This window comes from Saccostrea echinata, unplaced genomic scaffold (assembly GCF_033153115.1).
Source record: "Saccostrea echinata isolate AGI-Se365-2 ecotype Australia unplaced genomic scaffold, CSIRO_AGI_Sech_v1 ptg000034l, whole genome shotgun sequence".
Lineage (NCBI taxonomy): Eukaryota > Metazoa > Mollusca > Bivalvia > Ostreida > Ostreidae > Saccostrea > Saccostrea echinata.
The window spans coordinates 3,989,897-4,005,860 of NW_026889783.1; the positions used below are offsets into that span (position 1 = coordinate 3,989,897).

General features: G+C 32.5%; 2 protein-coding genes across 17 annotated transcripts in view; one reads left to right on the forward strand and one right to left on the reverse strand.

Moving 5' to 3' along the window:
* The window catches only part of LOC133199586 (5'-AMP-activated protein kinase catalytic subunit alpha-2-like), a 31,250-nt gene extending 22,622 nt beyond the window's left edge, over positions 1-8,628 (reverse strand). For 12 of the 15 annotated variants that reach the window (XM_061335417.1, XM_061335416.1, XM_061335414.1 and 9 more), the window contains exons 1-7: positions 8,132-8,394; positions 5,854-5,995; positions 4,992-5,085; positions 4,616-4,760; positions 4,363-4,450; positions 4,171-4,240; positions 3,939-3,987 (exon numbers count right to left, since the gene is read on the reverse strand). In XM_061335417.1, the coding sequence (XP_061191401.1) occupies positions 3,939-3,987; positions 4,171-4,240; positions 4,363-4,450; positions 4,616-4,760; positions 4,992-5,085; positions 5,854-5,995; positions 8,132-8,231 (688 nt within the window). In that variant the 5' untranslated portion in view covers positions 8,232-8,394. The other 3 variants (XM_061335404.1, XM_061335403.1, XM_061335402.1) reach the window with 3 other exon arrangements.
* Positions 8,538-15,137, forward strand: LOC133199588 (armadillo repeat-containing protein 7-like). 2 transcript variants are annotated; one of them, XM_061335418.1, is made up of 7 exons: positions 8,538-8,654; positions 8,760-8,858; positions 9,997-10,065; positions 12,310-12,376; positions 12,690-12,760; positions 13,066-13,157; positions 13,524-15,137. In XM_061335418.1, the coding sequence occupies exons 1-7, from the start codon at positions 8,546-8,548 to the stop codon at positions 13,584-13,586; spliced, it is 570 nt and encodes a 189-aa protein (XP_061191402.1). In that variant the 5' UTR covers positions 8,538-8,545; the 3' UTR covers positions 13,587-15,137. The 2 variants fall into 2 exon arrangements, with proteins under 2 accessions (XP_061191402.1, XP_061191403.1); XM_061335419.1 differs by having other exon boundaries at positions 13,545-15,137.
* The last annotated feature ends 827 nt before the right edge of the window (positions 15,138-15,964 follow it).

Here is a 15,964-nt window from a genome sequence, read left to right on the forward strand (position 1 = left end):
ATTGCCCCTTGTGCGAAAAACCTTGTTATTGCTACTCCTCCGAAACCGTAAACCGCAGAGACACGAAACCTTCACTAATGTATTCAGGGTCTTAAGACACAACTTCAATCTATACAGTGCGAAAGTATCCGGTGACCCCTTATATGAGTTATCGCCCTTTAACGTCTTTGCGCTTACTAGTAAACCTTATAACTTTAAAAGTAAAAGTCGTAGAAGCATGGGGTTAATTGCAATGTGACCCTTGACCTTTGACCTTGAATATTTATTCAAGGTTAAAGGTCAAGGTCATTTCAAAATTTTTAAAATTTTCATTTTTTCCATCTCTCAAGCCATTTCTGGTTTCTTTTGTAAAAAAATAAACAGTAGAGAGTTAAATATGAAGAATTTATGAAATTTAAAGATGGTGGAAAGACCTCTAATTGTTCGAGAACAATTAGTCTACTAGTTATTATTATTATTCTTCTTCTTTTTCTTCCCGGACTTTTGAAACCGCAAGACTTATCGAAAAACTTTATAGTTCGTGATACTGGACATTAAAAGTTATTTCGAAAAACAACCCCCCGTGTTTGACCCATGACCTCTTACGAAGTTATTGCCCCTTTCGCAAGAATAGCCCGTTATCGCTACTCCTTCGAAACCATAAACCGTAGAGATACAGAACCTTCACCAATGTTTTCGACTACTTGAGAGGACTTTTCAATCTTTCATTGCGAAATGATTTGTCCAGCCCTTTATTAAGTTATCACCCCTGAGAGTTTTCGATGATTACGAATAATGAAATATTTTTCAAAACGACAAGTCGTAAAGACATGGGACCAACTGCATTAAATTCTTTGACATTTGACCTTGAAATTTATATAGAGGTCCAAGATCAAGGTCATTCAAAATATGAGAAAATTAGCTTTTTAAATAACTCTTTTGTCTTTCGACATATACTACATATCTTTGCATCTATAATATGTCCTTCTAAAACTATTTCAAGGATTTCATTTTTGTCCCCCAAGCTTGACCCATTCAAAAGTTGTCACCCCTTTCGCAATAAAACCTTGTTATCGCTACTCCTCCGAAACCGTAAACCGTAGAGATTCCAAACCTTCATCAGTGTCCTCGACTCATTTAGTACTCTCTTCATTCTATCATTGCCAAAGCATTCTTTGGTCCCTTGTATGAGTTACTGCCCCTGAAAGTTTACGCTACTTACATTTAATGAACTTTTTTTTAAAACCGTGTATCCTAGAGACATGGGACCAACTGCATCGGCATATTTGACCTTTGACCTTGAAATATAGGTCAAGGTCAAAGGTCAAGGTCATTTAAAAACATAAGAAATTCTTTATATAAAATATAGCAATTCGCCAAATGACCTTGAACTTTGACCTTGACCTTTGACCTTGACTTTGGGTCAAATAGAAAAGTAAGGACATACATTCAGATCCAGTATCAGGTAAAAACTTAGAAAGTAAAGATTTGTTTTTCTTTTTTTTCTTTTTTCTTTTTTTGAATGACCTTGACCTTTGACCTTGACTCAAAGGTCACAATAAGGCTTAAGGATGTGGAAGTAGTTACAATTCGTAGTTTAAAAGAGGCATAAAATAAATAATTCATCCCCCCCCCCCCCCCCCCGTCTTAAAAAAAAAAAAAAAAAAAATCACATCAACAACAATGTAGAATATTACTCTAGAATTCAAACCAGACCTCGGATCGACACCAAATTTGGTACAAATGTAGTATAGACCTCAGAGAAACTTTCTGGAGAGTTTTACGGTGAGTCTTATAAGTTTATAGAAGTCATGAAGTTTCACGGCAAAAACTACAAGTTCTGTTGTGTTTGAAATTTAAGTGCAGGTGAACGAAGAAATGATCGAATCCTTTTATCGGCTATTTCTTCAGATGTCGTTAGTAGCATTTAATTCTCCTGATATGTTTCGACATTTTAATACCAAGCATTCTCTCTTTCTTTTACATTTGGAATTTATTTGATTTTTATTTAGAATTAATCAGTTTCCAGAAATAGCGATTTTCGGTATATTAAAAACAATTCTCGCTTTCATTGTCGTGTTTCCCTTATAAAAATGCATGTTGGGAATTTAATTTGGGCTACACATATTTAATTAAACCCAAAGAAATGCTTATTTAAATGTTTCATATTTATTTCAGGATATTCAGTCAGAAATGTTAAAATCCAAACCCGATCTTTTAAGCTTACAACGAAGCTATTTACAAAAAATTCAGCATGCTCACAATATCGATGAATCGGGCTTACAGTCCATTAATACATTTTCGTTAGAGAACAGTGTTAACGTTTTCTCACGCAACCCGTCCCTTGTTATTTTACATACTGCTTGCAAGTTCAGGAACTATTTCCTTTTACGGAACTTCTTTCTTCCCCTACCGATTCTAAAAATACGCTTGCATTTCCTCTATAGTCTTCAACAATTAACATACCAATCTTATCGGAATGCGTAGCGCAGTGGTTAGCGCACCTGCCTTTCAAACCAAGGGTGCCGGGTTCGATCCCTGCTGGAAGAGCAATTTTTTTTTTTTTTTTGCATTTTTCTTCTTTTTTTCAACCCAAATGACACGGAAACACTTAAAAAGGTGGAAAGGCCTCTAATTGTTCTCTGAACAATTAGTCTCCTAGTGCTTTATTAGGTCTTTCCACCTTTCTGTGGAAAGACCTCTTGAAATGCTTATGTTTATTAGGTCTTTCCACCTTTCTGTGGAAAGACCTCTTGAAATGCTTATGTTTTTTATTATTTTATTTCTCACCTTATGCTTTGAAACCGCAAGACTTATCGAAAAACTTTATAATTCATAATACTGGATATTAAAAGTTATTCCGAAAAACGACCCCCCATGTTTGAACTTTGACCCTTTACGCAGTTATTACCCCTTTCACCGTAAAGCTTGTTATCGCTACTCCTTTGAAACCTTAAACCGTAGAGGTACGGAACCTTCACCAATGTCTTCGATTAATTGAGAGGACTCTTCAATCTTTTCATTGCGAAACTATTCGTTGAACCCTTCAATGGGTTATTGCCCCTGAAAGTTTTTGAAGTTTACAAATAATCAAAAAATTTCAAAACGATAAGTCGTAGAGACATGGTAGCAACTGCATTAGATTTTTTGACCTTTGACCTTGAAATTTATATGAAGGTCAAAGGTCAAGGTCATTCCATTTATGAAAAATATATTTCCTTCTATAGCTCTTTTGTCCTTAAAGATTTATTATCTATTGTTACATAATTAATATGTACTCTTAAAACTATTTACAATATTTCATTCTTCTCCCCTAAGTTTGACCCTTTTAAAAGTTATTGCTCCTTGTGTGAAAAACCTTGTTATCGCTACTCCTCTGATACCATAAACCCCAGAGACACAAAACCTTCACTAATGTATTCAGGGTCTTTAGACACAACTTCAATCTATTCAGTGCGAAAGTATCAGGTGACCCCTTATATGAGTTATCGCCCTTTAACGTCTTTGCGCTTACTAGTAAGCCTTATAACTTTAAAACTAAAAGTCGTAGAAGCATGGGGTTAATTGCAATGTGACCCTTGACCTTTGACCTTGAATATTTTTTCAAGGTCAAAGGTCAAGGTCATTTCAAAAATTTTTAAAATTTTCATTTTTTCCATCTCTCAAGCCATTTCTGGTTTCTTTTGTATAAAATAAACAGTAGAGAGTTACATGTGAAGAATATAGGAAATTTAAAGAAGGTGGAAAGACCTCTAATTGTTCGAGAACAATTAGTCTACTTGTCTTGCTTATGAAATTACCTTTCAATATATTTAGAACAAAATGACAATCTTATCTTTTGTGTGTGAGAAATGTGTAATTGACAGCTTGCAAACAATTCAGTTCCTAGCATTGCATCAGTCTGAAGTTTTTGTTAGTTTTGTTTTTTGACCATTGCTGGAATGGTACAAAATACTTACATTTAATCTTCCTGAATAAAGTTGGCACATGTTCATCATCAAATGGGAGCTGAAAATATACATGCACATATATACAACATACATGATATATAAATTTAATGTTAACTTAATCCATTTTAATTTAATTGTAACTTAACTTATGCACTGTACATATGCTTTTAAATTTAAGAATTGATACTGTGAACTACAAGTGCATGTATCAAGTACTTTATTTAACAAATACTAAACTTACTGTTCCACACAGCAGGGCATACAGTATAACACCACAACTCCAGATATCTACCTCTGGTCCAGCATACAGTCTAAAATAAAGCACAAACATCAACTTATTTACTGAGAAACATCATAAACATCCAGGCAGGGCCACACAACTGATCAATACTTGGTCTATGTTATGTCTGAAATGTTTACATGGTTTACTCACTTTCCAGAGATGACTTCTGGGGCAGCATAGTTTGGGGAACCACAACTTGTACGTAAAAATTCACCATCATGCATCATGTTTGAAAGTCCTACAAACCATAATAAGTTTGGTATACAACCATGAACATAAAATGCAATACAACAAATGATGAATATAATGTATCATGTATAATTTTTTTGTCTTCATATTCAGGTAAAATTAATAATAATATTTTTAACAAGCTTTTTTTTCCAAAAACAGACAATGGACATACCAAAGTCAGCAATTTTAACATTGAGGTTACTGTCCAGTAGGAGATTTTCTGGTTTGAGATCTCGATGTACAACCATGTGTCGATGGCAGTAGTCCACCCCTGATATAATCTGCTGGAAGAATCGCCTGGCCTCAGGCTCCTTCAACTGCAACAGAACATCAAATTTAACATGGACTCTGTCTTTTCAATGAGTTAATACTAGATATACTAAAAGCTTCCCAACTTTATCTGTATGAAAAACAAGTTTAACTACTGGGTATTCTAAATGTTACATACATTCTTACACTTAAGACTGAGAAAACCTATACTGATTAATAAAAGAAAACAAAATGAAATCCACCATCCCCCTAATGCTGGAGTAATTGAGGTCTCATACTTTGCCATGTTTGACAATGTAATCAAACAGTTCGCCTCCCGACACGTATTCCATCACCATGAAAATGTCTGTGGGTGTGCTTATCACTTGATACCTGCCAAAACAAACATATCAGATTTATAAATAGAAAAATCAGATATCATAACAATTACAAATCATGGTAAGCTTACACACAAATCAATGCAATTGGTCAGATTCAAGTTATCTTTTGTAACTTGTAATTTACTCAATTTTCAAAAATTAAATGATCTGCACAAATCAAAACATAGAAAATGTTTATAAGTTTACCAAAGTTATCAGTTACTGGTTCATTGTATTGTCTTATTTTATTTTTCATATACAGTATGTAAATTTACATGAAACCACTTCAAGTTAAAACTGTATGTGACCATTGCAACGAGTCCATTAAATATTCTTGTGGCACAACAAACTTGGGTAGCCACATGCACCATCACCATTTGGCTAGGCAATATTGATATCAACGCAAGAACAAATGATATTTGCATTTGTTTTTTAATATTTGAAAAATAGAAGAGAAAGTGAATATGAATTCAATATTGTGAAATATTGCAATATAAAATTTAATATTGTAAAATATCACAATATTTAATTTTTCAGCTGTGATACCCAGCACTACAAATTTACAATCAGTTTGTTGAAATTTTTTGAAACTTTAGTATGAATTTCTTTTGAGATTTATACTAATAATGAGATAATAACTTTTATCATTTATACCTATTTAAACTTTGATTACAACAGACATGCAGTTTGATGGTTAGTAAGAAAAACTCGAATTTTGATTATGCAAAATTTTCTACAGTTTGGAATTTACTTTCTGAGGATCAATGAAATTTATACTTACAGTTTGATTATGTGAGGGTGACGGAAAAGCTTGAGATTCTGGATCTCTCTTTTTATTTTTCCAACAACATCCAAACTTTTTATCTTTTGTCTGTTCAAAATCTTCACAGCTACTTTGTGATTTGTCAGCTGATGAGTTGCAACTATGAAAATAAAATTCCTAAATATATATCAATACATTCAAAATGCATAGTTTGACCGGTATCAGGTTCGTTCGCCTATCTACCTGTTCGCAAGAGTTCGTTCGTGCAGGGTCCGTTCGCCATTATTCTTGTTCACCCTATATCTCGTTTGCTATATATCTTGTTCGCCATATATCTCTTTGGCCCTAATATATATACAGTATATATAGTAAATGTTAACATCTATTATTAATTTTCATTCAATATTTTACGACTTAGTGTTTTTGTTTTCAAATGTTGCTACAGTTTTTTTTTTACTTACCGTAATCTTAATTAAATAATTCAAATTTGATATTAATACTTTTTAAATGCTTAATTGGTTAAATTATACTTAATAATGTCAGTGTAATTTAGGGGATCATATCTGTGTGTTTTTTTTTTACAATCTGCGTTATGTTTCGAAAACAAAGGACTGAGATGTTAATTTATGTTGGTCTGCCGGGTCTTTGATAGGACAGGTATTTATAGTGTGACCACATGCATACATCTGTTGTCTCCCGTGTGCAATTTATGTACCAATGTACATATAATTTATTTTAAAAAAATTTATTGGTTCATTATTCAACTCTGTGCAATATAAATAAGGTGGACGGACCCTGTGCCAACAAGTTTTAGGGCGATCGGACTCTGGGCAAACGAGAATTAGGGCGATCGCCATCAAGTGCAAACAAATTTTAGGGCGAACGAACATACAACCAGCTTGAGCAATATATTAAAATAGGAAATAATGAATTTTGTTTTATTATTTATCAAACTTTACAAAATGTAAAAGAAAACTAAACAGACATATTTTTCTCTGTAAATTACTAAATAAATATTAACACTCAATTAATATACACTCATCTTTCTCTATTTACTCTTATAATTCTACCAGGTCCGGCACAATCTCTTGATTAAGCTATATAGCTTGATTTAGCTATATAGCTTTATTAAGCTATTCAGAATAGCTTGATTTAGCTATTATATCACACTTTTTTCTCAAATGTGTTATTTTCCAAGTATGCACAAAAAGTCGCACCTTGGTGCAGTGATAATATTCAACCTTGAACTCTTATGAAAATAATGCATGTAAAAGTCACTCATCAAATTGCGTCTCCTTAAGAGACTTTGTACTCAAAGTTCTAAAAGTTTTGGGGCTATATAAAGCAATTGATACAGTTACTTCTTCAATGAAATTATAAAGGAGGCCAATTATGGTCAATAAGATAATTGATTGGTAATAATTCAGTACAATGAGAAGCAATCATACTTATCCATGCCTCAATGCACACAAGGTAGTGTACAGTTACCCAAACAATGGAAATTCATCTTTTGCTTAAGGACATACGCAACGTAGTTTGAACTTTATTGTATTTTTCCCTGGAGTTAAAGAGTTCCAATACTTAAAGGAACTGTGTCCTACATTTTATTGTCAATATATGCTATTGTTCACTTCTTCTAAAACAAGTTTGGATAAACAAAACATTTAGAATATATGTTTAGTAATTTTTGTATATTTTTCTTTGAATTATACAAGAATTTTCATCAATTGATATCTTTTCAAAACCCCTGGTAACACATGCTAATTTTTTGTCTACGAACATCTGATGGTACTGTTATCTTAAATTAAGAATATCTCGAAAAATTATCAGTAGGTAAGGTACGTTGCGTATGTCCTTAAAAGTATTCAAATGCTGCAATATTAGAACTATCTTTGATTTGGGTTGTTGATTTGATAACCCATATTACATATATATGAATAGTCAAATACTTGCGACTTTTTGTCTATTTTGTACAAATAACATTTTTGCTATTTTGAATAGCTTAATAAAGTTATATAGCTATTCAAGCTATATAGCTTAATCAAGTGATTGTGCTGGACCTGTCTACTACAATTCATGTATTGATTATTTGTCGCATCTTTATATTGAGGATATTCACCTTACATGACTTTCCTTTTGTACAATAGATGTACATTGATTCCATTTGATCAATTTGGCCCATTTGAAGCTGACAAGGATTTAAAAGGGTAATGAACTTCAAGTACTTGACCTACAGTATCTCATTGTACAATCTTACTTAAGACAAAAATTGATATAGGTAATCTAAATTACTTACTTTTAACCTTCCCAAATGTTCCAATTCCTAAGGTGTCCCCTAAGATGTAATGACCGATTTTGACTCCAGCATTTTGAGAGGACGACGATTTCTCCGCCATCTTTCAGACCTCAGAATGCCGAGCACTGCAAAAATCTCCAAAATGCAACGATTATAGTCAAAAGAAACTCAGTTTTAACGAAAAGATATTAATTCTTTGGAGCTAAACACTTCTGCATCATAACATGTTTTTGGATTTCCTTACAACATTTAGAAAGTTGTTTTCTAACCTACATGTGACCTGTAAATCAACAACACTGGCACGTGACCAAATTTGACCAATATTTGTTTTCTCCGGAAGTTGATATACAAGTTGAAGGTCGCAATGATAAAAATGTAGTTACCTCGTAGGCTCGTAGTCTAAATAACAGAATAATGTTTAGCACAAAGGAACAACTTTCAAAGAGAACTGGACCACACGGGATTGGGCGGTTTAGCTATTTACAAGCTCTTGTAACTGAATTTCAGGATACAGACAGTCTGGGTTTGTAATTATACAAATGCTGAACCCGATTGAAAATAATCTACTGTTAGTGTTTTTTCAATATCGATACTAGTTTGTCAGACTGTCCGTTCTCCTTCATTTCAGAGAGCAAGCAAGAAGTTTTAGCAAATTTGGGAAATTTTGCTTACGACCCAGTGAATTATGAGTACATGAGAACTTTGAATGTTATCGACCTTTTCCTTGGTAACCTCTCTCTCATATCTTTCTATCTCTCTCTGCATGTGTAACATTTAAGCACTGAATTCTAATATTTTTGGATAACAGTACATGAATATGCAAATTTGTTGTGGAAAGTTAAATAACGTAAATGAACATCTAATTTTAATTAGATTGCATAAATGAATAATGAGAGGGAAAAAATGACAAATTAATTTTAAATGTGTAATTGTTGTATTAATTTTTTATGACAATCTTATAGCGTAATTGAATTTAATTACAAGCCAAAACAATATACAATTTGGTGTTTCTAGTGTATTTATCAATAAATTCTACTTCATTTGTATTGTGTATTCTTCTGCACCATGACGTGGTTTCGAGTGTGTTACAGGGAGTGTGATTGTTGTAGATTTTCAATGAATTTCATATACTATTTATAATTAGTTGTAAGTATTTAAACATGTCACAGTGGTTATAATGTATTAATAGGAAATCTAGGATAGACTGTGATTCAGGTATCAAAAAACCTGGGATTTTCTTTTGTTTTTTTGGTCATATTCATCTACCTGAAATTTTTTGGGATTTTGAAAAATTATTTTAGGTGTGGTGGCTTAAGTTGTATGGACTGTAGCTATATAGCTCAGTAGTTAGACCATATGACTAGTAATGCAGGGGGTTCCAGGTTCAATTCTTAGTCCAGACATTACCTGTTACATTAATTGATGCTGTTGACCCTACCTCTGGACGTGCAGGTGAAAGATCTGTCAGGGACTAAAGAATCTGAGTTGTGTGTCTTAAAGGGCAAAGACAATCTAAGGAGGGTAGAATGTAATGGTTTGAGCTGTGTGAACTGTGGATATTAGCTTGTGGTACCTCAATGGTTAGAACACCAGACTAGTAAATTTCAGGGTCCCCCGGTCCAAGCAGCCATATATTTTCTCCTTTTGAGTTATAGGGGAAGAAAGAATTAAGACAGCTTATTTATATAATTTATATGATATTAAATTGAACAACAATGTTACTTTAATTGTTGAATTTTATTTTCAAAGAAAAATTTCCTAAATCTATTGCAGCATAAACTAATGATTGTAAATCCAAGGGACTACTGATGTTTATGGTTTTGTAGTGTTGATTAATTGCTTTTTTGTTTGTTTTAATGCTTTAGATTGCCTGGATGAAGATGATGATAAGTTAGTGCAATTTGGTATTGGAGGACTTTGTAATCTATGTTTAGGTAAAAAGGAGTGAGAGCACCCACAGGTGCTTGTGGACAAACCCTGGGTTCAAGGATATTTTATTCTTCTTTTTCCATAAATAATCTTCTAGTACACATTTACAATGTATTCCATATGAAAAAATAAAAAAAAATATGTAGAATTAAAAAATCATACCCCCAGTATTATAAAACCATGGGTATGATTTTTTAAATAAAACATTAATTCTGCATAGGGTTCCTGTCCACAAGCACCTGTGATATCTACTTGAGTATTCAAACCAGTTGTGAAAGAGGGCACATGATTCATTCAGTTAACAAACAGTTATCTACATGAGTATTCAAACCAGTTTTAATAGAGGGCATCTGATTCATACAGCTAATATACAGGAATAATATACAGATAGGAGTATGAAAACCAGGTATAAGGGAGGGCACCTGACTCATTAAGGCATCATACAGGTATCTAATATGTGTTTTATGTCAGTTATCTTCTGTTATGCATCTTCCATAATCTTTGAACATTTCTCTGGAGCTGCACAAGAAGTAGAAATTATTTGGATAATATATGGTAATTTTACTTGAATGGGCAAATAGTTGACAATTTTTTGCCCAAAGATTGCTTCTTATTTTACAACTTCAAATTAACTTGGCTCATGGTAACCTTTAAATACTATAAGGTCAGTAGCGAGAACTTTTTTGTGAATGTACAGGTTACTTAAGGGGGCCGACTGGGGTTTTCATTGCGCAATACTTCGCGCAGCATAGTAAAACAAAGCGTATTTACTCTTTTAAAGCAACTTTTTTTTACATAATTTATAAAAATTAATAAATTTAGGAAATCTAAGGTTAAAAAATCTAATTACGTTTTTAAATAACTGATTTTTTGAATGATTTTTCAAATAATGGGTATACAGATGTCGTAATAGTGTGTTTTTGACGTTATGAATAACCGAAGTTCTTTAAGCGGGGTCATTAATTATGCCATAAAATAAAAAGTATAAAATACATGCTCTTGAAATTTTAAACATAGGAAATTGAGAATCTAGCAATCATTTTTATTATTTTTTGTGTAAATCTGTGGTATCTGTCATGTTTTGTTGTACTCCATAAAAACAGGAAAATATCATGAATTTTGACATTTTCAGATGCTCCCTCTGGAAACCAGACAGTAGAATTTTCTATTTCATGCACAAAATGTATAATATAGTATTACCCATCAAATAGTATAATCTGAGCAAAAAGTCTATAGTAGCATTTGTATAATTTGCTTCGAAGTGCGAAAAAATGGTATTTTCCTATATAATCCTATAGTAAATGTACCTGTATTTTGAGATGGTCCCTAAAAAATAACCAGATGGTAGATTTTCACTAAACTTGGCATGTATACCGAAGTCAATGTAAGGTACATATGGTATAAAATTAAAGAGTTTCTCTATAGTAGTTTTCACACAATAAAACCCCAGTCAGCTCCCTTAAGCCACAGAGATTATCTTATTTAAACTGAATGATTGTCTAATACATGAGATTGTTTCATGACCTTACATATGTAACATAAGATCTCTTACTAGATAGAAAAAGTGTTAAGATTCTGTCTAAACCATGACACAACAGTAAAGACACATTAGAAGCTCTTGCAAATGTTGTGTATGATCTTATTGTGTTAATTATGATCTGAGACAAGGTCATTTGGTCTAGTTCAAGGTTACATGCATAAAAAAGTAAACTTTTTGCTCAGGATTAGTTAATCATTTATGGTAGACAGTATTATACACATGCAGACTGCTTATTTACTGAGGTCATGGTCACTGGAGAAAGTAGAAAATGTTGGTATAAAAAAAGAGGGGGATTGGATTTTAAACTTGCTTATAGTCCCTAATAGTAATATGAACAACATGTAATTTCATGTCTACAAAGACCATGGACTATATATCATCAGGATGGGTAATGGTTGGAGAGTGTATTAGAAGGAAATTATTACATATTTAGTCGGGTGACTATTAAGGCCTTTAGGCATGAAATATTCTGGAGGTAGTCATTAATTAGCCTTCCAATGACTCTTAAGTAATGAACCCCATTAACATCAGCATAAATATGTTTATAGGTAGAACTTATTTATATAAGAGGTGAATGAACTATTTAAATTGCTGCCAGAAAAGAAGACTTGGCATAGTTATCTGCTCTTGAATTTCTTTTATTACTTGTTGTAATGTATTTATTTTTAAATCAATATCATAAAGAAGTCTTCATTATCTATGATTACAGATAAAATTAACAAAGAAGAAATCTTGAAAAACAGTGGAGTTAAACTTGTTATGAAATGTCTATCTAGGTAAGCCTTTGTTCTTACCTATAGAGTAATACGCAGTTAGAGTAATACTCCTACTTTACCCTTGAATCATTTAATGAATAAGTGATCTAGAAACTTTTGTTTATAATTCTATTTGTAGTGTAGTTCAAATTTTGTGAATGAGACAACTAGAAGATTTACCTCCAACTAAATTTAACTTGACAACTCATTGCATAACATACATGTACATCACTTGTAGCATCAAAAACCATTGAATTTACATCTAATTTTTATGAATGAAAAAGACAGAGCTAGTACATGTTTTTTAACTTGACTGCTTTTGTTTCTTGTCTAGCCCCAATGAGGAGACAGTCCTGTCCGCCATCACCACGCTGATGTTTCTAGTGACCCCTGTATCAAGGGCAGGTGAGTTCTACTGAACCCAGGAGAAACCTCCAAAATCTAATCCAAAGGATGCCTTGTGATTAAAATGAAAACAAAAATGGAATAGATCTAGAAATAAAAGACATCCTATTTCTCTTAGTATAATCTTAAAGATGCCAGCTGATTAAATTTGAATAAAAATTTAAAATAAATTCACAAGATGTTTAAAAGGTATCAGTTAGTTAAAACTGTGTCATAATTTTAAACTTATGCATTTGTTGTTGAGAAAGCCTGTGTTAACAATATAAGACTTTGTTGTTCCTTGTATTGTTTTCTGTTTTTTACAGAAATAACAGCCCTACCTATTGTAGAATGCATGTTGAGGTTTTCAGAATCCACAAACCCAAGGCTGAGTAACCTTGCAAAGGTTTTTCTGGAGGTAAGCAAAAATAAAGATTTAACCGTAAGTGAAACAGATTTGATTAGGTAAACTATATAACCAAAAAAAAACCCCAAAAAGAATCCAAAACAGATAAGTTATGGATTTACATATACATTTCTGACATTCATGTTAATAAAAATTGTGCAGAGTAAGCTAAATAGTCTGGATTTACACATACAGTGCACATCTATGACACTCATTCAGAGTAAGCTAAATAGTCTGGATTTACACATAAATCTATGATACTCTTTCAGAGTAAGCTAAATAGTCTGGAGGTTCTCTGATTCCATTGAAGATTAACTTCTTTATAACAACACATAGATGATGTTTGATATAAGAACTCCGTTATCTGTACAATTACAGGACTATTGTGACAGATCACAGATTGAGGCTGCCAAGCAGGTCCAGGAACGACTGAGTACTTAAAGTTCAAACAGATCAAAGCCTTCACACCAAAGGAAATGAAGTGACAGAGCTCTAGAAATCACAATGATACATCTGACCTTAATATTTCTATGTGAATAAGGTGCAGGAGGGGAAGTCATTGTATAACACAGGAACAGATAAGATATGAACTACTTTTTCAAAATCGGTGCCTGTTCCTATATATAAAGCATACTAAGAATTATTAAGCTACTAAATAAGAAGCACAATTGTTTCTTAGAAAATGATACAGAGATGTTGTGGATTCTAACATAAGATAATAGATATTATAAACACTTGAAGGTGAACACAAACTATAGACTGAAGATGGTAAATTATTAGTGGACAGAAGTGGGATGTGATTGGAATCATTGGATGTTATGTTTTTGTGTAATGCGTGCAAAGTTTATGTAAAAAAATCCTACCAAAATTTTATAAATATGTCCATAGGACATGAATTTCCACCGGGTGTATAATAGTAATGCAACAGGAAAATTTGTATTATTTGTATTAGTGTATGAAGTTTGATGAGAATATCTTGAATAGTTTATGTAAAATTGAATTGAAATTTTAAAAAAATGGAAATAGATGATAAATTTTCACCAAATTTTGTATAAGTGCATAAGCTTACATAAAAATATGTTAAATGGTTTCTTTAAAACTAAGCAAAATGCAAACTAAAGAAAAGTGAGGTCAAGGTCACAAGAAAGTGCAAGGTCAAAAGTTTTTGATACAGTTGAATAGCTCTCACTAAAACATATCAGCATATTAAGTTTGATAAAAAAAAATATATTGTGAATGGTTTCTTAAAACTGAGCCAAACACTAATTTAAGAAAAGTGAGGTCAAAGTCAAAGGAAAGGTCAAGGTAAAAAATGTTGATGTAGTTGATAGCTCTCATCACTATGTATATGAAGTTTGATAAAAATATCTTGAATGGTTTCTTTGAAACTGAGCTAAACAGTAACTTAAGAAAAGTGAGGTCAAGGTCAAAGGAAAGGTCAAGGAAAAAAAAAATGTTGATGCAGTTGATAGCTTACATCAGTATGTACAATCAAATTTTAATCCAAGACAGGCTATCTACAAAGAAGTTCATGATACAAGGCTTTCAATAGTCTCGTTTAAATACAGAATTATGCAAATGTTATGAATGTTATTATGACCTTGTTTGTAAATAAAATCTATTGCTGGGTCTAATTTTAACTGATATGTTTCATTCCCTTCTAATACTAAATAACTACTTTCACTCGATCAAGAGTGCTCACTGGGGTGTGACCAGGGATGCTTACTCCTCTTAGACATCTGAGCCCATCTCTGGCGTTTCCATGAAACCGGGTTTTTGGCCTGCTCATGATTTGTATTAATTGTTTATAGGGTTTATGAGATTGTTCAGACAAGTGTTTGTCATCTTTTACAGTTAGAAAAAAGAACATTAAAAATCACTTCAATTTATGATAACATGAAATTATGTTGGTAATGAAAGAGGCTCTAAGTGCCTTGAATTTTGAGTAAAGATCTATGACATAGACATTTGTTTCTTCAATAAAAATGGAATGGGGAAATTTTCTTATCTTGTGATTGGTCATCTAAAAATTACTTTGATAAAAATAATTCTGTTTGCACACACAAGTACTTTGAAGTTGATATTAAAAGGATGCTGGAGCTCCTAACGGACAATAATAACGTAGTCTTTAGAGACTAAATTTTCCAACAATTTGTTGGAATTCTCATAGGTAATAATTGTGTCCCTTTATTAGCGGATCTGTTTTTGTATTCTTATGAAGCAGAATTTACTCAAAAAAGTCTATATGAAAAGAAGTCTTTAAAGGAGAGACGATATACATTTATTGACTAGATTTGAGGGCAACATGCGTATGCAACTAAAAATATGATTTCCAAACCCTTGATCACAGGCACTTGTTTCGTATACGGGGCACCCCTACTTAAAATAAGTAGGGGTGCCCCGTATACGAAACAAGTGCCTGTGCCCTTGATGCTGAAATGAGCAATGAAAGGGCATGCATTTGCCTGCAGCAAAAAAAAAATCCACGGATAGTAAGTCTGCTATAGATTCTGACAAATAGAAATATGATTCTCCAACCTTCAAAGCTGAAATGAATAACGAAGTTTAAATACATGTAAGTTAAAATTAGACGTTCAGAATATTTTTTGCAAAGTAGGTCAAAGATCAAGGTCAAGTGGACTGTAACTCTGTTATTGTTTTAATTATATTTTGTGGCAAACAATGCACATGATAAATAGCACATCAAAAATATGTATATCGGCACTATATATATGGACTAATTTGAAAAGTAGGTCAAAGGTCAAATTCAAGGGTCACGAGGTCGGTATCTTTGGTACATGTATTTACAAAGTCCATAA